This window comes from Pecten maximus, chromosome 6, assembly GCF_902652985.1.
Source record: "Pecten maximus chromosome 6, xPecMax1.1, whole genome shotgun sequence".
In the NCBI taxonomy this organism is placed as follows: domain Eukaryota; kingdom Metazoa; phylum Mollusca; class Bivalvia; order Pectinida; family Pectinidae; genus Pecten; species Pecten maximus.
Window position 1 is genome coordinate 32855629 of NC_047020.1, and position 25469 is coordinate 32881097.

Below are 25469 nucleotides of genomic sequence, written 5' to 3' on the forward strand. Positions count from 1 at the left end.
TTGCTACCTGATAATAAATGTATGAGTTATTCAAATCAGTTTAGAAAGTCTGTGTATAAGTTATAAAGGAGGAAATCTTGACAGATTCGCAACATAACGTGACTGGTAAACTGCATATCAATTAGTAAAAGATATCGTAAAAGTTTTTGAACGTATTAAATGATAAATTAATAGAATTTTAACATTGAAAAAATATAAAGCATACATATAATTTATAGCAATGACGTTTAAACGATCATTTCTATATTCAGATATTGCTACCCATATGACATAATTTGATATTTCAGATAGATCTAATGGAAAATGAGCAATGATAATGCAGCAATTGAGATTCACGTGCGCCATAATAAACAACTAACATCGCCTACTCAGCTAACTGTTTATAGTTCGTATAGAACTTTCTAAGTTTCAATCGATATTTCAACATAATAAGTTAACAAATCTTAATATATCATCGCAATATAGATTCCTTTATATTTTAGTATTACAGTACTCTCAGTACTTTGATTAATAAGTATTTGCGTTTCGTTTATTATATTTTTGAAAATTGAGTAAATTGTATTAACAATTATCAGTGTCGTAAACCTAACCTGCAGAATTTAATATAAAAAAATAAATATGTCAGAAATCATATTCATAAACATATTTGTAATAAATTAGGTACAACCACACTGATGTTATGCTTCATTCAGATGATATATAAAATGGGATATTAGCATTTAGCTCTACTTTTAATTTACGATAAATAGCTTCGACCTACTTCCGGCTTCAAGTGACAAGTCACCGTGTGGCGGTTTTGAAGGAAGGTTGTTTACTTTGCATTGAAAACCGCAACAACATCACACAGTCAACACATACGATTCAATATGCAGGTCGGGGAAGTGAGAGTTGCAGAAGATGCTGATTTTAAAAGACTTAAGACTTTGTGTGACGAAAAAGATGGCTGGAAACAAGAATACAACAAAAATAACACGTGTGTATGGACTAAAAATAATGACGTATCGGACTTCAAGATTATAAAGGTAATCTTCATTTTTGTAGTCCTAAATTGATTTAACACTACAGTAACCTTAAATGTAATATTGACATAACATAAAACGTGAACACTTGAAGGGATTTGTTAGATATCTATTAATATTTTTCGTCTATGTATTTTATCATTTTATTTATTAAGTTGTTTCAGTTGTGTGACGTGTTTGAGCACCGTCGATATATATGTCTACCGGAGTATTGCTATGGAACTACATCCATTGTAACCGACCCCCACACCACCATCATCACACACAAACACCTACACACATTTCTAGATTCAGTTTATCTGTTATCTCGCGATTGGGACCTTTCTGTGCACAGGTGTTTTGGTTACAATTTGATAGACCATGCCACCTGTTTCTCATGCTATTGATTACAATATTATCCTTGATACAGAATAAATACAGGTGAGAGTATCAGCACATGATTTTTACTGCAAAACAGATTATGCTCTTGCCCTAAGGCAAAAAAAACTTTTTTGGGGGGTTCCAGTCTGACCCTTCTCCTTACCCTGGACACTAACCAACCATGTATCAGGCTGGATATTACAGCTGATCCTAGCTAGAGTCTAGTTATTATAAAAGGCATTGGTCATGAATTATTTAAACACAATGCACACAACCAGCATTGCCACTGCTTATAACAAAACATTACAGAAGTTTTATTGAACATTAAGACATTCTTGATGGTAACTTTACATGGACTGAGAGTATGAAAATTGAATTTTACATGACTTCAAAATTATGGTCATCACTACATTGCTCTAAGGAATCCAGCCTGTCTGGGTGATTTAGACTCTGAATATGATGTTTTATGACTTTCTTTTTTTTTGCTGCTTCGGGATAATAAAATATTAGATAATTATTTGAATGTCGGTAATCCTTTTGGAAAGGGGCTTCTGCTCTTCCAATCAGTAGTGAAAGCTTAGAGTTATAAATACTGATTTTATTGTATCTTTCTTTATGCCCTGAAATTAAGGGTGGAATTAAAGCAGTTTCAAAAAGAAGTTCAGTTGCTAAAGGTCACTTTCATTGGTGGCAGAACAAAAAAATAGCCAGAGACCTTTAGCTAGCTGAAGTAATATCAGCAGGTGCTCTAGATCTACGAACATAAAGTTCATAGTGTACGACTGTACGTGGGTACAAAAAACTGATTTGGGACTGGGAAATAATGTCCACAGTGTGGGTACAGAAAGCTGGTCTGGGACTGGGAAATAATGTTCAGTGTGGGTACAGGAAGCTGGTCTGGGACTGGGAAATAATGTTCACAGTACTAGTGTGGGTACAGGAAGCTGGTCTGGGACTGGGAAATAATGTTCAGTGTGGGTACAGGAAGCTGGTCTGGGACTGGGAAATAATGTTCACAGTACTAGTGTGGGTACAGGAAGCTGGTCTGGGACTGGGAAATAATGTTCACAGTGTGGGTACAGAAAGCTGGTCTGGGACTGGGAAATAATGTTCACAGTGTGGGTACAGAAAGCTGGTCTGGGACTGGGAAATAATGTTCACAGTGTGGGTACAGAAAGCTGGTCTGGGACTGGGAAATAATGTTCACTGTGCGGGTACAGGAAGCTGGTCTGGGACTGGGAAATAATGTTCACAGTACTAGTGTGGGTACAGGAAGCTGGTCTGGGACTGGGAAATAATGTTCACAGTACTAGTGTGGGTACAGGAAGCTGGTCTGGGACTGGGAAATAATGTCCACTAGTGTGGGTACAGAAAGCTGGTCTGGGACTGGGAAATAATGTTCAGTGTGGGTACAGGAAGCTGGTCTGGGACTGGGAAATAATGTTCAGTGTGGGTACAGGAAGCTGGTCTGGGACTGGGAAATAATGTTCACAGTACTAGTGAGGGTACAGGAAGCTGGTCTGGGACTGGGAAATAATGTTCAGTGTGGGTACAGGAAGCTGGTAATCTGGAACTAGGCACATTGTACAATTTCAACCAAATCTGTACAGTATCAAGTATAATGAGTGTCTCCATTTCTTCTTTATCATTATGATATTCCTGCAATTGAACTTTTTACATCATAATACATTTTCCCCACTGCATTATGGGATTGTGGAGCCTTAAGGGAGCAGCCATCATTTGCATGGTTTGATCTCCTCCTCCCGACGATTTAGATAAGACATTAAATCAATTTATAGTAATTACACATTTTTTCAGAACCTAAAGCTAGGGTTACATGGAATTAATATTTAATTTCATCAATTTAAGTTTCTATTTGATTTTTTAAAAATATATGTATATGAACATTTTGAAGGAAGTTTTACTTAAAAAAAGGAAGTATTTTGTCAGATTTAATTATGGTCTAAAATTGGTTGTCTCTCCCAAATAGGAAGCAGACTACTATAGGGATTAGTTAGTTGTGTCAGTCATATTGGTAATCTGTTGTCATTGTAGAGTCGATGATCTGCTATAATTGGTTTTTGATAAATGATCATATTGATATGGTAATGTACACAATGCAAAGCAAATTAGCACACAATTGCATATAGAGACTATTTATTTTGTTCTTCATAACTGCAATATATTGTGTTTTTCATCAATACATTTTAAAAAAAATTAAAAGAATGTATGCATTCACAATCAATATTAAATGATAAATTGTCTTGAAATTATTGATAAAAATATATCTCACAAAAAAAAGAACTGTTTAAGGGAAGTCAATACAGCTATTGTAGGGCTTTGTTTAGCTCCATTAATCATAAAATATATGGTTATAATATTCTGACAACAGATTGTACTGGACCTGATGATATTTTTTGCCTGTCTATAGAGAAATACATCTCATGATCAGGTGTACATTTATAGATATATTTTATATCCTTATTCACGTATATTAAATGTGCTTTATCTACATATACCAGCACCGAGTATAAAATACACTATATATATCCTCTTACAAAAGTACCATAATGTCAGTCCTTACTTTGAATCTCTGATGTCAATACTGTTGTAGTAGTAACCAGTAAAATGATGTGGTATTTGAATTTAATGTCAATGTATTTATTGTAGATTAAAACAGCAATTTGTCTACACATGGCTATACAGACAAATAGGGAGACTATTTGTCTATAGCCATGTGTACAAGTTGTGGCTTCTATATATAAGGCCAAAGGAAAAAAAAGTCTTGTTTCATGAACATTACATGTTTCCAAAATATAGTTAAATTTAGGCAGATTATAATTTTGTTTAAGGGATATTTTTGTAATGTTAATTTTATTTGATTGATAGAGAAAGAAGCAGAATATTGGCTTTAACGGGGCTTTAGTTTTAAAAATTGTAATACTCAGGTAAAACTTGATAAGGCTGGGTATCATTATTTGATTAAACAGGAAACAATATTTTTGTTATGCTATTCCAATCTCATGGAGCTCACAAGCTCCAGCAATCTACAGGGATTGATTCCAGCAGTTACGTGATTAGTCCCCCAATGGGAAGTAATGGCTATGCATTTTGTCCGTCCATGGCATCTTTCCGTCCGTCCTCTTATCTTGTCCAGACTCTAACTCTTACAGTACGTCTTGTCACTGGAATTTCATTCTTAGGAGGACATATAGGTTCACCTGTGTGGGGTGTCAATGTCATGTTCCAAACGTAGGTCATGATCACTCTGACCTATATTTTGACCTCTGACTTATACCTACATCAAAGAATAACTTTTTCTGTTCTCTTTTTACTTCTTATCATTGGAACAGCATACTCATGGGTACACCAAGGTGAGGTGGTGTGTCATGTATCAAAAGTAGGTCAATGTGACTGTTTTTGTCTACTTGGTGAAAGTTTTATTTGGAAGTCATGGTAATGATTTATTGTGTAAATATACTTTTCATATTGATTATAAAATATAATTGAAATTGGTTGGTGGGGGGTGGGAGGTATATAGTGTTACCCATGTCTGTCCTGTATATTCATTCCCGATGAAATGTAACTTGTTAATTTATAATCTCAGGAACTGCTGATGTGATTCTCACCAAACTGTGTTCCGAGGTGTCAAGTGGGAGTGGGGGGCATTTATGTCTGACATATTTCTAGTTTTTTAATTGAAATTGATGGAAAGTCCAGGAAAAATCTTGGTATTTAATGACTTCTTGTCTATTCTACAGTACATATATTATTATATTTAGTTTAATTAAGCATGAATTCAGCTTTGGCTGTTATTGTGGTCAGTCTCGAGCTCCATGTGACTGAAACTTGAATAAGTCTTAAGTCAAAGTTGCTTGATGTTTGTCCAACACCATAAGCTCCATTTTTGAATGAATATACAATGTACTACTAATTGTACCTTATATGGCAGTATTAGCTATCTAGACAGGGCTCACTTACACAGAGTCAGATCAATCACATTGTTACTATTTACAATATATGATTCTAAATTTGTGATGTTTTAGGTACGAACGTTATTCACAGACGTAAAAGCAGAGGTCCTGTACGATGTATTACACGACCCACACTACAGGAAGACATGGGATATGTCCATGCTGGAAGGTTACGAAATTTGTGCACTCAACCCAAACAATGATATAGGATACTATGCAAGTAAGTGACCATATGTTTTATTATCAGCCTCAGTATCATATCACATCAATAACAGGAAGTAAATGATGTAATCGTAATGTTGGGTGTCTATCACAGAGATAGATGACCCCTGACCTACCCAGAGATGTATTAAGACAAAATAAAACACTATTATGCAAGAATATGTTTAATTATAGCTCACCAGACAAGAGTACAATTTTCCATTTGTGTTACATATACCCAATAGTCATTGTAGATTTTTTTTATCTATCTAGATTGAATAAATAAATTTTAGTTTGAAGGTTTGTGGACTTGCAACTTCCTGCTGTAAGTAAACTATAGTGTTTGGTTTGATGAGAATAACAGTTACTAATATAACATGTGCAGTGTTTAAAACCTCTGTATGTTTCAACATTCCTTGTTTATAATGTGTGTCTAGTCCCCTTCAATATATCCTGTGATAAGCCCCTCCAACCTTCACATATATGACTCCAATTATAGGGGTACTGGTGTGTTGGGCATATTCTAGGAAAATAGGAAAATGAAATGTAATATGTGAGCATTTTCACTGAACAGCAATGGATTAGCCCGGGTTTCCTCTGGCCCTACAACTCCTGGCATGGTGTCAGAGCCAGAGGAAACTTAGCTAAGCAATAGTTATGTGTAAGGTTAGTCTTGGGTCATTATATTATTAGCTTGCAGCCTTCACAATGGTTTACTCCTGAGATGAATGTTTTAATTTGAATCCATGGACCTGTATTACTGAAAAAAGCTAACAATATATATATCCAACCTTAACTTTCAACTTTAATAATGAGTCGATGTTCAGTCTGGATCACCAGCAGATCTACAGATTTGGTACTGGAGTTGAGATATTTTGAAGAATTTTTCATGAAATCTGTCTATTGTACCCAAGTCTGAATCTAAATTCATGAAATCTTTATTTTTGAAGGGTTTGTGAGTTTGAATTATGGTTTTGTTATTATGTTGGTGTTCTTGTTGTTTCTGATGGATCGCTCTTTATAAATAAGTAAAATTTTAATTTTTTAATTACCTAGATACTTAAGTTATTATCAGAGATTCGTTGAGTTTCAATTAAATTGAAAGATTTTCATAAAACTTAATTAGCTAGACAGGTATGTATACTTCAGTAACAGCTTTCTACTTAATGCATGATCTCTTAATTAGATAAATTCAAATTTATGCAGATTAATTTATACATTTGTACATGCATGTTTAAGGAAACTACACTGATATGATGATTCATAGAATGTGTTTTGACGATTTCAAATTAAGGGTGTTTTGGATGATGATGATGAAACTTAATCCTAGAATATCCTTTGTCATATACAATGCCCGGCCAAATTTGGCAGGTACATGTATTCAATTAGTTGCCGAAATGTACAGAGCTGTAATCAATATGTACTACAACTGTTACAGTATCGTATATATATTGCATTTCATTCCCTGGTCCTGTATCCAATTAATCATCAGCTGGCACAAAGGTGATACATAGTCCGTTATCCATATATCTAATAATACATGTAAATTTACCAGAACACTTTCACCAACATTTAGGTGGCAGAATATTGTATGTATGGAGCTGTGTATATTGTATATCATATCCACAGAGGCTCTTAAAAAAGTGAGTCATATTACGAATATGGAATTTATTAAACAAAGTCAGTAATTTGATATGTCACAAGTCTAAATGCTTTTTGGCATATCAAATTATTAAATAAGTTTAATTAAGTTCCATACATTATAGCCACAAGTTTCTGTTTATCGCATAAATCGTTTAAAGGCAATACACATGTTTATTGATTTCTGTGTGAATCAAGTGAATTTCGACAGTGTGTTTTTCTTTACAGACACAATTGTGTAGTGTCATATATATAGTTATTATTGAGATGTCATAAAATATTTCTGATGTCACAATAGAGTTATATTTCACATATTTACTACATAGCTGCAATGCGTGTTAGAATGGGCAAGTGATATGATAATTCATAGTATATGGGTACAGCTCATTTACATTGGTGTTATAACCTGGATAATGTTTCATAATATTAAACCCATGCATAGTTTGATTATGGACTGGTTCAGTCATGTTATATTTTACTAGAAATGCCAACAAAGCATTTCATTGTACTGAAATAAGAACCTTCTACTTTCAAAGTCTCTCTAAAGAATTATTTTTTTAAATTCAAGATATTCTCCAATAACAGTTAGTGATAATATAATACTTCATTTTGCTTTGTGTGTTTCAACGTAATTTACAAATAAATGAAAATAAATTCAGCTACGTGCTTCAACTTACAAGTAATCCATTTTTTAAAAACTACATGCCTTATCTAACAGATAAACCGTTTGATTTTAAGAATCAGTTAACATTCAGTGGAATCATCATAACAGCTGTTCCATGAATAATAATTATGGTACAATGTTTACACCATGATGCTTTCATGAAAGTAACTCAACTTACATTTAAACTGAACAGAAATATGCAGTGCTTTCCATGAAAGTAAAAAACAATACTAAAGATTCTCTTTTAATCAATTAGATTTCTATAAAATGTTAATTTAATTTGTGTAAAATTCCGCTAGGTTAATTACTTGAGGCTTTTATTGGGCATCTAATTACGTTATCCCTGCAGATGTTCTAAATTTAAACATGCTGCTACAAGATCTGCTGAGAGCAGGATGTACTTGATCAATTATTGATACCAATTTTGTCTTCTCTGGTTCCTGCTTATAACTTGTGTACTGCCATTGGCAGGTATAAATTCCTTGTAAACCATTCAGGATCGGTATCCTAAGGGCTTTTACTATTGACTGCATCATATTGCGGAAGATAAATTACTTTTTTTCAAACGTCTATATTTAGTACCAGTTGTTGGCCCCAGGGCTGGAACTAGATTGTCTTAAGAAAAAAAAAATTGTGAAAAATGTTTGCAGTGGGAACATGATCACTGTTTGATGTCAGATTAAGATTTTTGGAACAGAATGAATAAAAAAATAAATAAATGCAGAATTCAAAGAGATTTCTAAAATAAAAAATGAATGCAGAATTCAAAGAGATTACTAAATGGTTGTTCCTCCCACAGCATGGGGTCTAGCTATATATATAGTGATCCTTCAGAAATTAGCTAGATATATTAGCTATCACACAACATTGGCCATTTGTGATGTACATGTATATAATTATGGTTCTTGAGATAAAGTCATATAACACATACAATATCACTTATAATTGTAGTAATATTATATAGATGGAAATTTGTGAGAATACATTATTTTTTTTAAACATGTAATTTGTTTGGTATGCCCTGATCATTTTATATATGTAATTATATAATATTTAATATGTTAGTCCACCATGTCCAGGAAGTCCTTTCCATGGCATCCTGAAAATGCTACTTTTTCCTTTTGTTTTTCTGATCTTTGATCTTGAATTATATTTGACATATTTTGTTTGTTTCTTTCAGTGAAATGTCCTTCTCCTCTGAAAAACAGAGATTTTGTAACTCAGCGCTCCTGGCTTGACCTAGGGTCAGAGTTTTGTATCCTCAATCATTCTGTAAACCATGCAGTAAGTATGTTAATAGAATTAATTGTATCCTCAGTCATGCTTCAAGTTTTACCAAAAATTCAAGAAATGCGATATTTCCCAAAAGATTATGACCATCTTTGTACAAGAGGTACAATTGTATTTTCAGAGTGTTCCTGCCAGGAAGGGATTTATCAGGGGTGTGTCCTACATAACTGGCTTTCTGATACGCAAGATGGACACCTACACCTGCCAGTTTAATTACGTGTCACATTCTGACCCAAAAGGTCAGTACCTGTACATATCTCCTACTGACCAACTGACCAACACTTTGTAGTGATAATGACACTGTATCTACCGCCTGTATCAGCTGACTCATCACTCCTAGCTTATTGAGTGTATAATGTTAACTATTAATTGTTTAGCCATCGACTACTGACCTTATCAGGGACAAGTCCTGTTTATTTTACATTATATAATACTGTACATTGAGCTATGGACATGTATACTGTATCACATACCCGTCTTGCTATCCACTTTATGGCAGTTTGATGGTATGTACATATTGACCCTGACTGAAACCTAGTGGGTTATTAGAGGGGGGAGGGGGGCGGAGGACGGGGGGCAAAATACATGTTGACCAAAATTTACTTTATAAAAACAAACAATGGGCCTGTTGTTGCCTATCTGACTAGTGTAATAAAACATGGATTGTTTTTCATTGGCTTAATACTACCGGTCAAAGATCTATTGTATTTACCATCCTATTCATAATAGGAACAATGACGTTTCATCATAAATTGAAAATAGCTGGCACAACAAAACAAGTGCCTCTGTTTGATTTTGTCCTCCCCGAAGCTTGCATGAAATAAAATCTTTTGACACTCGTTCCATAAAATTTCATATGAATTGAGTTCTCATTTAAGATCCAATATTGAACCTGTTAGGCCCATGTGGCCAACAAACCAACTTTGACTCAGTTAGATGGATGGGCTTATCGTGGGATGATGAAGTAACATTCTGCTACAGATATTGGTGGAGATATAGTTACCAAATTATTGATGTTTTATCAAATCCTGGTTCATTTAGATTTGATATAAGATATTGGGTTAGGAAATCTTTTGAGTTTGAGATTAATTTCACATTTAGGTAGCATACACCCTTAAATAGGGGATAGTTTATGTCATTCAGTATCATACTTTGACCTGTTTTAGTAAAGTACTTTACTTTTTTCATCTTATAGGAAAGTTGCCTGTGTGGGCAGTGAATAAGGCTACCCAGATCATGGCTCCAAAGGTATGAACAGATGTACGAAGTGCACACTATATATAACACCACATTTACTAGTCAGGGAGAACATATTTATACTCTTAGACTGAAACTAATCATAATTGTGTCAACCCCTGTCAGTTTGTGTTTTTTGCGAAACTGAGAAACAGGCCGGTCTGTGCTGTCATGGTTGTGTCCTTGGACAAGGCACTTTAATTTACCCTAATTGCTCTGGATGGCATGTGACATGTCTCCCACCTCAAAATGACCTTGGCTGTTCATGTGGGATAAACCCAGCAAACAAACAGAACAATAAACAAAAAACAAACAAAAATCAAACATGATTTAAAAGTGCATTTTCTGAACTGACCTAAAAGGATCAGTCAACTGAAAAGACTTTACTAACCTAAAATGTCTGAAAGGATTTATGCTGAAAAGTATGCGAGGAATCTAGATATCTTTTTAACACACAAAATTCATAAAAATTAATTCATGATTCAAGTCGGGTAATTGATAGAAAAAAGTTCAAAATTCAAACAGTTTATAGTAGAATCAAATTTTGGGAACTTACCTGGCCAACAACAGTACAGGAAAAGTGTTTAACAATAATAAAGTCATCCTTTAAATATGGGGACCCCCAGGGGTTTAATATAACGAACAGTGAAGGCCTTTAAATATGGGGACATCCAGGGGTTTAATGTAACAAACTGTAACTAAGGCCTTTAAATATGGGGACCCCCAGGGGTTTAATATAACGAACTGTGACTAAGGCCTTTAAATATGGGGACCCCCAGGGGTTTAATAAAACGAACAGTGACTAAGGCCTTTAAATATGGGGACATCCAGGGGTTTAATATAACGAACTGTGACTAAGGCCTTTAAATATGGGGACCCCCAGGGGTTTAGTACATAGGGAACTGTTACTAAGGCCTTTAAATATGGGGATCCCAAGGGGTTTGATATAAGGAACTGTGACTAAGGCCTTTAAATATGGGGACCCCCAGGGGTTTAGTACATAGGGAACTGTTACTAAGGCCTTTAAATATGGGGATCCCAAGGGGTTTGATATAAGGAACTGTTACTAAGGCCTTTAAATATGGGGACATCCAAGGGTTTAGTACATAGGGAACTGTTACTAAGGCCTTTAAATATGGGGACCCCCAGGGGTTTTGTGTTCACCTAGTACTATATTAAGTCATATTTGTCAAGGCTACAGTATTCTCATCTAAATTTTGGTTGAACATGAATTTTAAAGAATAACAGATGCTATTTTGATATTTTTGAAGGAAAGGATGACTAGTCATTTCATATTACGTATATAAATACATATTTACCAAATAAAAACAAAGAAACGTATTTGTCATATTTTCCAAACTGCACTATATGAACTCACATCAAAAATAGAAATGTTTCTACATTTAAACAGAAGCAAATGAAAATAAAGTTACGAGATATGTTTGAAAAATGATCATTTTACAGGTAGGATAACAGGTACTACTCAATGAATCATGACACTGCTATTAATCCAGTAATGGTTAGATGTCCTCATCTCACGCCTGTATCAACACAAGTGTGATCAATACTTGTCTCCCTCAGCATTTCCACTGCTATCTGATAGCAGCAGGGGATTTATCTGTTGGGTGTGACACCTGTTCAACAAATAGAATAAATTATAAATGTTAGGGACATGAACGATCTGGAATAAATCAGAGTTCCTGGAACTTGTGGTTTTTGTGGAATATTAGTTTACAAAAAAATATGTAAACTTGAACACAATTGTGATGAAGTATAAATGCTTGAGGTTGAGGAATCAGTTGTTCGTTAGTTATTGTTCTAGGAAATGAGGTTTCATGGTATACACTCATCGTCAGAGTGCAATTAACTGTGAGTATTTGACGATGGTAAAAACTATACTTTACTGTATCATTTGGTTATTTATAGTGCTTCAACCAAGTCATGTGCTTCAACAATTTTGTACTACTGCAACAATCAAAGTTATTTCTCTGAAAAAAATACACAAATACTCAAAAACAATAATAATTATCTGTAAAATGCATCAACACTCAACAGATAGGCTACAACTGATAAATTGAACACTGAGTGTAGACTTCTAGATGTAGTTTGTGTTAAAATGCTTTGACATGTATTTGAAGGATTTTTCACAACTTTTGAAAATCTTGTATTTTCTCTTGTTTTGTTTTTTGTTTAAACAGGTGATGAGTAGGATCTACAAAGCATGTAAAAACTACGAAGCTTGGAAAAGCATGAACAATCCACGAATGAAACCCTGGCTATATCCTGAGCAAATGACCTTGCCAAGACTTGACATGACTCAGATTAAACCTGCTTCAGAGTTCACCTCCACAGAGTCCATAGATGAAAGTTTTATTAAAGAAGATGAGATAAACGAGGATGATGTATGAGGATTGTGGAATGATAGATGAGCCTATTTATTGTACATAGCTGGATCTGTAAATTAATTGAGGTTGTCATAGGAACATAAGGTTGTCATGGTAACACATTGTCGTCATGGTAACATATGTCATGGTAACACATTGTCGTCATGGTAACTCATGTTATCATGGTAGCACATTGTCGTCATGGTAACTCATGTTATCATGGTAGCATGTTGTTGTCATGGTAAAACCAGGTTGTCATGGTTACTGATTATTGTCATAGTATCACAAAGTTCTCATGGTAGCTCATTGTTGTCATGGTAACAGAAGGTTGTCAGGGTTACACATCATCTCATTTTGAGTGGTAGAAAGTGTGTCATCATTTAGTATCAGTTATTATTAGTGTAGAAATGTTACAAGTCTGTTAATTTTATCATCTTGTTTTAAATGTAAACCTGAGATAAACATTTTAGTGTTTGAATTTGTAAAAATTATTACACAATAAGTCATTGTTTGCTTTAAATCAATTTGAAGATATCTTCATGGAAAATCAAATCTAATATGCATATCTGTATGTGGAAGTCAGTCTTCAGTGATGCGTCTACGTTGTAGGTTTCTCCCAGTTTTACATAATTATGTAAAGCAAAATAATAGAACAGATATATATTTATCATACATTTTATTAGGGGGCATCAAGTTCAGGGAATGAATTAATTCGTCTTAATCTTAAATAAGACATCTTAATAGGAAGAGATTAATTGTCATTTCAGTCAATGGAAAAGTATTTATAGCCAAAACAAATTAACTGAAATCACCTCATAGATACTAATGATCATTGATTAAGCTCAATATGAAGCATCTTGATTCAGATTTCTTCTTTTTCGAAATTTGTTCTTCCATATTTTGTACAATATTATGTATTTGATATGTATTTTCTTGTATTCACGTAGTATCCAATGGACCTACATTGTATATGTTCGATAAATATACATTGTACATACATTGTCATGTACATTGTATTACCGGCACATACATGTACATACATTGTGTTACCGGTACATACATGTACATACATTGTATTATGGTACATACATGTACATACATTGTATTACCGGTACATACATGTACATACATTGTATTACGGTACATACATGTCCATACATTGTATTACGGTACATACATGTACATACATTGTATTACGGTACATACATGTCCATACATTGTATTACGGTACATACATGTACATACATTGTATTACCGGTACATGTACATACATTGTATTACCGGCACATACATGTACATACATTATATTACCAGTACATACATGTACATACATTATATTACCAGTACATGTACATACATTATATTACCAGTACATACATGTACATACATTGTATTACCGGTACATACATGTACATACATTGTATTACGGCACATACATGTACATACATTATATTACCAGTACATACATGTACATACATTATATTACCAGTACATGTACATACATTATATTACCAGTACATACATGTACATACATTGTATTACCAGTACATACATGTACATACATTGTATTACCAGTACATACATGTACATACATTATATTACCAGTACATACATTTACATACATTGTATTACCAGTACATACATGTACATACATTGTATTACCAGTACATACATGTACATACATTGTATTACCAGTACATACATGTACATACATTGTATTACCAGTACATACATGTACATACATTATATTACCAGTACATACATGTACATACATTGTATTACCGGTACATACATGTACATACATTATATTACCAGTACATACATTGTATTACCAGTACATACATGTACATACATTGTATTACCAGTACATACATGTACAATCATGGAACACAACAAAATCAAAGACATAAATAATATTACTGGATGAGGTCACAAACACCACAAATATGGAAGACAGGAGAGATTAACTAACTTTAATGGTAGATAACCTGTTAAAATATAACAAAGACAATGTTTTAAAATGCAATATAAAATGCTATTTATAAATTGTAGATAATCATCAGCATAGAACAGACATAGCTACGTAGACATATAATGAATAATTAGGGGTGGATGTAGGGGTAGATCGATGTTTGTGGGGAATTAAAGTTAGAAGTTGTTAGTATAAATCATTGCTGGGTTGGTAACATGGCTTTCGTATCACAGCTAGGTGTTAAAATGGCTTTCCTATTTCATTTTTGGTTTTGCTTCTGGTAAAAGGCTGGTTCATTACTTTAGTTTTTCCCACAGCGGAATTTGCAGTGATAGAGAAAAATATATTAAGTGATTAAGTACATTATAAACCTTTCCTTGTACAAGTGAAAATATTTTTTTTATCAATTTATTAAATTTTCTCCAAAATGTTATATGAAAATACAATTATCTATTGTTTTTCATGAAGGAATGAAAATTTAGCTTTTTTGAAAAAATGTCCTACTGAGCTTCACAACAATATATAGAAATTTAGAAATTATTTAAGCACTTGATGATAAATTTTGGTAATCAGTTTGATTAATTTGCATTGATAACTAGTTGATTTGCAATGTAAAGGCTTGTTAATCAAACTTTTGGGGAAGGTTAACCCCTAATACAAATCAACGGTGTTAGGTATACATTTGTATATCGATAAATTGTCGTAACTTTTGCATTAGTGCAAAATTAACTACGTATTCCAATACCTGGTGATGAATATTCATGATGGACCTCTATAACTGGTGCCGAGACCTAATTAGCAATACTATTTCAATTTCTTGTTCCTGGTAAAGGGGGTAAAGATTTTAAGTTTTCAAGGAATAAACATTTGTATCTGAGCTTAGGTGGACAAACTGGTTCATCTGTATTTAAATGTAATATTTCAGGCATATATCTTGACGGACCTGCAGATGTTAATGCAGGCCTTGAAAGTCTTTGTCAAGGCTTATCTGAAAACAACACAAAATAACTAGGCCCACGCTTATTTCATAAACAAACAACTCTAGTCCAACCAGTCCAACCGTTTGAACTGCGATAAAGGAAAATGACCCTGGACTCTAACGATGCTTCGCTTTCACAGGTATCTCGGGATTAACTATGTCATCTGTCAAGACAATCAAAAATGAAGCAGGGAGATTTTATACATCAAGAAAAAAAGTTGTAATAATGACTAAATTTTACACCACTATTATTTATAATGAATGACCATTATGGTATGATGTCTATATAATTTTAGCCCTAAAAGACTGGTTCGCTTGGTCTGATTACAGGTTATTGTCAAATTTTATTTTCAGTAAAACTGAACGTTGGTTTTCCTTTTATACTTTTGTATAAATTGAAAAAAAAATGATATCAATTGAGATTGATGATCGAGTTTTAATATGCATTTTTGTGAGTTAAATATTGTTTAGCCAATACTAATTTTGTATCATATCTCTCCTAACAGAATTAAAAATTCCATTGAATATATTAATTTACCGGTAATTTTTGAGATTATGTAATGTATTGTTTAATAGATTGAAAGTGTTAAGTTGAAAGTGAATTGAAATTCAAATCGGGAGATGATTACTTAATTTTTTGTAATTTTGAAAGGAAGTCTTGACAAGTGTATAAGAAGACATGACATGATTTGTCAAGGCCAAAGATGGACGTATCTGTGAGCTGACTGTGTCTGTGTGAACTGAACTTTGTATGTTTAACAGCAGTTTAACTGTTTGTATATATTAAGTATGTAGTCCTTTAAATAACTATATCGTGACGAAAAATACTGTATCTACAAAATGTATGATGAACATGACTGTCTTTAATCATAACGTGAAATTTACATATTCGTTCTTGTTTGTTTTCTTGCAGAAACAAATAGAAAATTTTATTTCTAAATCTGCATATGATTTTTGCCAGTAATTTGTTTAAACTTGCACAAGACCACCAAATGTAATGGACATTTTATTCAAATTTGGTAAAACAGTTATGAATTCTGTGACAGAAACAAATCAACATAAAAACTTTCTTTCCTTGAAGAGTTTTTTGACTGTTGCCATGTGTTACCATAGAAACAGTTAAACCATAATGTCAACTTAGCCAACTAGAAATGGCATGAACGTTTTGGTCTAGAAATGGCATGAACGTTTTGGTCTAGAAATGGCATAGAACATTGTGGTCGGTTTTTAGGTCATTATTGTATAGTCTTGTTTGTTTTCAGGTCAAAATCAGAAACAATTTCAGCTTATTTAAATTTCTTAGAAATAGGTTTCATTACAAATATTAGTTAGTATAATTACGATGAGCTTCCAATTTGTACAGATACCTGGTAGTTGATGTAGATTACAATTTTCAATGGAGTTGTACTATGCCATCATATTTGTATCAATTGTTTTGAAGTTAGAGGAGTATAAGAAATTCATCAGATATAATTTGACTATTGTCTCCATATATTGTATATTTTATTCATACAATGTCACATATTGTGTATACAATGTCATATATGGTATATTGTATTTATACAATGTCCTGTATTGTACAATGTATTTTGGCAATGTCACATAATGTATATTGTATTTATACAATGTCACATAATGTATATTGTATTTATATAATGTCACATAATGTATATTGTAATTACACAATGTCACATATAGTATATTGTATTTATACAATGTCCTGTATTGTACAATGTATTTTGGCAATGTCACATAATGTATATTGAACTTACACAATGTCACATATAGTATATTGTATTTAAACATTAGTATGTATAGTATATTGTAGTTATACAATGTCAAATATAGTATATTGTATTTATACAATGTCATATATAGTATATTGTATTTATACAATGTCACATATAGTATATTGTATTTATACAATGTCACATATTGTATATTGTATTTAAACATTATTATGTATTGTATATTGTATTTATACATGTCCTGTATGGTATATTTTTCCACTTTTGAATATTTTCACTGTATACATGTTATTAATTTGCATACAGTATTCAAACAAGAATAACTGAAAAACTGTTTAAATGATACAATTATATAGAATCAATTCTTAAAACATCTTGGTTGTTACCCCGAACGTTGGTGGCAGTGTGTAGGAAGGGGAGGTAATCTTCATAAAAGACAAGTCGATACCTGTTGAAATGGTTAAACCTGAAAGGCAGGAACATATGCAGATCATAGACTCATGAAATAATGGATATGCAGATATAGAGGTGTCCAGCCAAAGTTGTCCAAAACTAGATATCTATAATGAAGAATTTCTGTACAAAACAATGTCCATACCCACATACATTTTATGAAATAATTAGTCCCCTGCCGTTTGAAAAACGGGGTGACTATAGGTTTACCCTGTCTGTCTGTCACGCAATAGTTGTCCGGACAACTCCTCCTAAAGTACTACTCCGATCTTAACGAAACTTGGTATACATGATCAGTATAACATGTAGTTGTGCATCCCACATTTTTTTTTTTCGAAAAAACAATTTTTCAAAAAAAAAATGGGAAATGAATAGGTGCACGTCTAGCTCAGGCAGGGGACTTTGTATTGCTGTTGCAATACTATCCACCCTTGTTGAATATGGGTTTATAGTTTTATACAGGACAGGAATCTCTGATGTTTGTATTGTGAGATTAAGTTGTTACATTGCTAACATCAGGTACCATACAGAATATACATTTTTATTTTGGAATTGATTCCATGTAACCAGTTGGTTTTAGTTTTCCTAGACATTTGAGACAACTTATCACTAAGACACTAAAGGATGATTAACAAATGTCTTACGAAAATCAATTGTTCTTAAAAAAGAATATCTGTTCCATTAAAGATTTCTAGCATTTGACTTCTCAATGTAAAATGTCAGTGGGACTTTTTTTCACTAAAATTTTGGAAGGAAAACAAAAAAAGATTGATGCATTGTCAATAATAAAGTATCTGGTCATAGATAAATTTATCATTTTGGATAGATATCTTTGTATTTACCCACCTGTATCTTGAAACAGTAATAGTTTTGAGGATAATTTGATACATATCAATTGGACTCATAACTGAAATGCCTATGAGAAAGCCACACCTTCAAGTGAGAAATTAGAATCAAATATCTAACCGTCTTAGGCAATTGTGTCTACTAGATAGAACGCTGTGTCCAATGTTCAACTCCAACCAAATCAAGTTAAGTACAATTGTAACTCTACTGTATTACCCCTATTCACTCAAACAGACCTACTTAATTCATTCACCATAGTAATTTCTCTAACACTGCAGAATGCAGAATTTACTTAATACCAAAGTGACTCATACATTTCTTTTCCAGGATCATTACCATTTACAGTATTCAACCTAGTAAATACACCTGTCCCTATAAGCAATCCCCCCCCCCCCCCCCCCCCCCCCCACACACACACACACACTTTACAGGAAAGAAGACTGGTGCACTATTTTAAACATATACATGTAAAAAAACAAATTCCTTACCTCACTGATCTGCCAATATAATCTTTTGAGAATCAGTATTTTATCTTAAGACTCGAGAATTTTTAGCAATACAAACGTATGTAAGTAAGGAAATAAAAGTGATTTTTCTTTCCACCAAAATTTCACACAGAAATTTTTCGATGTGCTGGGTTTTATTAAGTACTCCTCTCATGTGTTTTTGTAAGTATACATTACATTTATTATTTCGAATGCCGTTGTGTGATTTCATGAATATTTATTTTCTTGTCATTTAATGACATTTGTTGTACTGTTATAATATTCCTGCTGATTGAGGTGATTGTTACCTGTTAATATTTTATCATTAATTCTATTGTTATTACCTGTCAGTTGTTTCCAAATTCATACCTAATAATCTGGCCTCGGTTTCATCAACATTCTTTAACTAAGAAAATTCTGTAACATTATTCCTAGCTAGGGCAGCTTTATAGAATTTAAGGAAATCTTCCTCAACTATGAATTCCCTCTTCAATCCAGTAATGCTTTCTTATGGAAATTTTTACATTGTAATTTAAAGAATTTCCTTAATTTAAATAACAGAAATTACATAAAGTGATAATCTGGTGCCAGATGTATTTGATGATTGAAAATTTGAAATTTAAAATGTGACATTATTTCATTAGGCCTGGAAATTTGAAATTGAACATATGACATTATGTCATTAGGCCTGAAAATTTTAATCGAGCATGTGACATTGTCATTAAGTCTGAAGATTTAAAATTGAGCATGTAACATTATGTCTTTAGCTGGATTTGCACTGAACACTCATCCATCTTTGCTTTGAAATTTGATAAGAAATCTGTGTGTCAGTATTAAAATACTGAATATGAAAATGTTTATGATAAAAACTTTATACACATCAGGTGTTTTCCAGGCTATTCCGGAATTGTAAATGCCCTGAAGTTAGGAAATCGATGTATGTGTTGAAATCCACTTTTTTTCTATTCCTGCAAGTATTTATTTTCAAATTATGGTGCTTCCATTCATTTCTTTATTCTAGCTTGTATCATTTGTACAATTATTATACTATTGCTTAGAACTTTGTCTTTCTATTTTAACATCTGTTGAAGTGGTTCTGTTTTATCATCCTGATTAAATGTTAATTGCAAGTTAAGATGTTGGAAAACGGAATCATTTCTGTTTTGGAAAAAAAATGATACTACTGTACATGTATATTGGCATTTAGATTTAACATCTTGATCTGTGATATTGCAGTATTTGATTTGATTTATTTGCTAAAGAATAATGCCATGCACTTATTCTAAATGTGTGTGTTTGTTTTTCTTATCAACTCACAGAAATTAGTATTGTGGGTTAATATATGTTAGTGAAAAATATTTCAGATTTTTTTCTATTTCAAAATGAATTGGCCTCTTATCAGAATGGTTTATATAATTAGTTGTCACACTGCTTAAAAATATCATGAAAAAATTGATATATCCTCCCCCTCCCTTATTTTAATGAAATTAACTCAACAGGGACCAGCTATTGATTTTAAGTATATTGTTCTTGGTTATTTTATACATGTATAATACTTCCATATTACGGTATATAGATTCAATTCTACAGAGAATATAGTCGCAACTACCATGAAAAATAATCCATTGTTCATTTTCAATGTCCAGGGAGTTTTGCTCAATATATAATAATATATACTGATAATTTATATTAACTTTCTTATTTTTCTTTTTATCTTATTTGTTTTCTTGTAATATTTCTATTGCTTTAATCATATAGTGCAATGTTAGAACTTTTTAAATCCTATATGTGTATCATATGTATAGTATTATATATAGATATATATCTTTAACATTCTCTTGATAAAATGTAGCCAAATTTTTGAAGTGAATATGTCCTGACTTGCTGTAAGCATTGTATAAGGCTACTTGGTGCAACATCATTGGAATCAGGTTTAAAAATTCACAATATATTTGATTATTCTGAGATTTAGTGGTGTTCTCTCTTCAATGTTATTCACCATTGAACAGTTGTTTTTTTTAGGACAAATTTCTTTATTTTTACACCTTCTGATGTGTGATAATTTCAGACGCTATAAAGTTGGTGAAAATGGCAAAAACACAAAACTTTTCAAACAAAAGTTGTTTTTAATGACCGAAATAGGTGCAGCTATTTGTCAAATATTCTAAAACCGAATTTTTGATGTTGTAAATAGGGCATACTTATGGTAAATTCAAAGTTATATTGCAAAATTGAGACTGGGAGCTTCCAATCTGTCCTTCCTTGGTATTTAATATCTGAAATGTTTTAATAGTGCACAGTGAAAAAAAATGTTAACACATTTCTCTTCACTGTAATATTTAGATGCTTTTTATTAACATAATTGTTACCTTTATAGAGATCGTTTGTCTTGGTCCAGGACTGGATCAGATGTTCTATAACAAAATCTAGCTCATGGCTGTTGGATTTGACTGACTATCTCCAATTTGTATTGTCAGACAAAAAATGGATTTGATGTCATTTTGCACAAGAATCAGACAGACACGATGAATCAGAAAAATCTAGCACTAGGTAAATATTGTACACATTAATTCGAAGGATTCTGATGTTATATCAGCCTTTTAGAAATCTGATATCGGTGTAAGTCGGCCAATATCAGATTTTTAAAAGGCAAACATTTTGACATCTTTTTCCGTTCATCAAAATTTGAAAAAAATATGTTGAACTTTTGTCCTATTGGGAGTATTCTAAATGAGATGAAGTGGCTTGTAAATTCTTTTATGTAATGAAGATTTAACTTTAATACAGTACTACAATAATTTTAATAAAACTTAAACTGTTTCAATGATGAATCTAAATATGGAGTAGGTGCTCGTGACTATCCTAAATAAATTTCACATTACACTTGTATTTAAAATCAATTCATATGTTGTTTACTAGAGACTACCATGAGGAAATGAGAAGTTCATGTAAAATATCAGTTTAAAAGCTTAATCACTTACAATTATGATGACATTAACCAACATGTTACATTAAGCAACATTATTTTACATGGCAATGCATTACTCTTTCATGTGATGTGATATTAAAAGAAATCCACTGTAAATAAGTATCTTTGGAAATCCACAAGCATAACTTGTATATTGGTAGCTTTTCAGACATCATGAAATTCTACAAAAATCTTTTAAGTATTTAATGTTTTAAGAGAAGTTTATATAATAATTCGTTATAATGTTCTATGGTATACATTGTATAGAAAAATTAATACGTTATAATGTTTTATGGTATACATTGTATAGAAAACTTAATACGTTATAATGTTTTATGGTATACATTGTATAGAAAACTTAATTTGGTGTGTTTTATGGTATACATTGTATAGATAATTTACATAGAATTGGTTTAGTGTGTTATCTTTTTAGCTAGCTTAACAGTAACCATATCTTCACACAGAAATATGAATATTTGAATAACAATTGATAGCTTTATAAAGTCATTGTGTTTCAGGACTATTTTTGTGGTATTCATACATAAGACATAAATAAAACTTGGAAAGTTTTAGTTAAGTCTGTTTTCCAATCAAAAATTTAATAGCAAAATTAGTTTAATGTGTTTGAATTAATCTCCTTATTCTGATTAGCATATGAAATTATTTTGGTAATAGTGAAAAAATTTTCAAGCATCATAAGTTTAAAAATTTTCCTGTTTTCATATTCATCATTTTGCAGTCTAGTCCGAATTATTCTAATATTTTATCAGATTATTTGTATCAGTCTGGCGTTGAATAACCGGACTTATATTATACGAAAAGGTCATTAAAACATCAGAATAATTCTGACCACATTGTATTGGCTGTCCTGTAACTTTTTTTGTGAATTTTCATGTTTTTGAACATATAGACGAAGGATTGGAGTATACAGGTAACTGTCATTCAACTGACTACTTACTGTAGTATGTATATCTATATCAACTGTTAAACACAAAGTCTTGTTTTCTATCAAGCAAATAAGGCAGTATGAGATTTTGAATGTGTAAATAACAGCTTACAGATATATATATTGTATGTTTTATATTTCCCGACAACTGTTGGTACTTAGTATACATTCCACTTGTTGTAATGTTGTACGTTTTGGCATCTTTATTTTAAATAACACCTTAAATTTGTATTATACTGGTCGATGAGATGGCCTGTTATTTTTTTCCGCGACCAAGGGAGAAAAAAGTCAGATGAAAACTTGTTGATATGTTATATTATATAATAAATATTAACTAGTCCATTGAAAGTTATTGATTTTCAATAGAATATTTTGAAATAATACAAATGAATTTATTTGTACTATATATTGTACATATAAGGTATATTGGAATTATCTGTTTATGTTTCCAATTGTTATGTACTTATAAAACATTTATCTTGATATCTAACTAAAATATCCTTATACATATATACAAGGCAGTTTACTTGGTTTATATACAAAGTCGACCCAAAGAACTTGATATTGACAGGAAGTATTTTACAATCATGAAATATATTTTCCAAGGCTGATGGATAGTAGACCTATCTCAATATACAAATGTATATAATTTGTGCAATACAGGGTTGAGATTTATTGTATTCTACCTTCTTACATATACTCTTCGTACTAAGAGTTTTGTACAATTACATTATACATATTTCTTACTTTAAACATTATTTTGAAAATACTGACAAGTTTCATTGGATGAAGTTTTATGTTTGCCAGGAATGACCTCTGATCTACATCAATGTTATTTCATGAAATTTTTTTTCTGTATTTAAGATCGTTATTCATTTCAAGAATTCATGGGTAAAAAGAGGATTCTAGCTCTTGCAGACATGCAGTGATATATAAAAACATTTTTTTTCTGTATTGAAGATCGTTATTTATTTCAAGAATTCATGGGTAAAAAGAGGATTCTAGCTCTTGCACACATGCAGAGTTATAGAAAAATATTTTTTTTTCTGTATTTAAGATCGTTATTTATTTCAAGAATTCATGGGTAAAAAGAGGATTCTAGCTCTTGGAGACATGCAGTGTTATATGTTGAATGAAGTTTCTCATTGAGAATCTAGATTTGCCGCCCAACTGGATCACGGGTCTGCTGTCAGTTATATCAAATATAATACCTGTTATTAAACTTGAGCCCTGATGCAATTTTAGAAAATAATTCCACTTTTTAAACAATAAAGATACATCTTCTGCCAACAGTATTAAATGTTTACTAATAAGAGTGTAATAAATCCAGCATAATTATCTTTAGTTATCAAATCATAGATAGTATGAAGTTTAGCTGTAGAGTAATTACCCATAGGTTACAAATAGAGAGTGGATACACATCTGTTAATAGGATTCAGGACCTTTTATCACATTTCATTTCATAAGTTACAAATTAATTAAGTTTTATTTCGAATTTTTCCATTCAATAAATGATGTTATTATAATTAAGTTTTATTTCGAATTTTTCCATTCAATAAATGATGTTATTATTATAATAATTAAATTTTATTTAGAATTGTTTCTATTCAATAAATGATGTTATTAATGTTGGTACATACGTTTACATAGTAACATTGTGGACTAATACTAACACGTTTGTTGTACCAAATCCTTTTACATAATCTGGTCTTAACGGGTAAAGTGTGAAGTTGAATTCGTTCTGCTTTTAACAAGATAATTTCAGTTTATCTTTTCATATTATATTTTTTTATTTCAAATCATGAATATAAAATGATTTTAACGAATCAAGAAAATATAAGCAGTTGGTATATCTCTAAATGTAATTTATGCAAAAATTAAATGTGTCTGAAGGTAACATTAATATGGAAATCGTTGAGAAATCGGATCATAAATGTTTAGCCAAATTCCTTATGATTTGTGATAATTGATTCTGGTGTATGTTGGCAGACCACTCTGTGTAACAATTATCATGGTTTTGGTTAGACTTGTACACTGTATCATTAACGTTTCATTTTAAACACTCTTAACTAAATAAATCAATGACATTTTCAAATTAACTGTGTCTGTCTTATCGTTGGGTGATCCTATCTTTTCAGTTAAATGACTTGTCTTTTTGTTCAGTAATGCCATCTCTTCAAAGCAGCTGGATAACTGAACTTTAAAATGAAACCCAAGGCTAACTCGATTTGCACTCTTCTCGGAAGGGAAGCCTTCTCAGAAGATCCCATTCAGTTATATGTAAATCGGGTAAACTGGAAGAA

At 32.0% G+C, this 25469-nt stretch overlaps 1 protein-coding gene across 1 annotated transcript; it reads left to right on the forward strand.

The window, feature by feature from the left end:
• The first annotated feature begins 795 nt into the window (after positions 1 to 795).
• On the forward strand, positions 796 to 13772 carry LOC117329568 (START domain-containing protein 10-like). Its single transcript, XM_033887567.1, has 6 exons — positions 796 to 1022; positions 5426 to 5573; positions 9040 to 9143; positions 9271 to 9388; positions 10345 to 10397; positions 12584 to 13772. Exons 1-6 carry the CDS (start codon positions 867 to 869, stop codon positions 12791 to 12793), a joined length of 789 nt encoding a protein of 262 aa, XP_033743458.1. The 5' UTR covers positions 796 to 866; the 3' UTR covers positions 12794 to 13772.
• The last annotated feature ends 11697 nt before the right edge of the window (positions 13773 to 25469 follow it).

What these genes read in the sequence shown, in the direction of transcription:
- LOC117329568 (XM_033887567.1), top strand. Translation starts at nt 867, where the DNA reads ATGCAGGTCGGGGAAGTGAGAGTTGCAGAAGATGCTGATTTTAAAAGA. An exon ending in CGGACTTCAAGATTATAAAG is followed by an intron (nt 1,023 to 5,425) that starts GTAATCTTCATT and finishes GTGATGTTTTAG; the next exon opens with GTACGAACGTTATTCACAGA. An exon ending in TGATATAGGATACTATGCAA is followed by an intron (nt 5,574 to 9,039) that starts GTAAGTGACCAT and finishes TGTTTCTTTCAG; the next exon opens with TGAAATGTCCTTCTCCTCTG.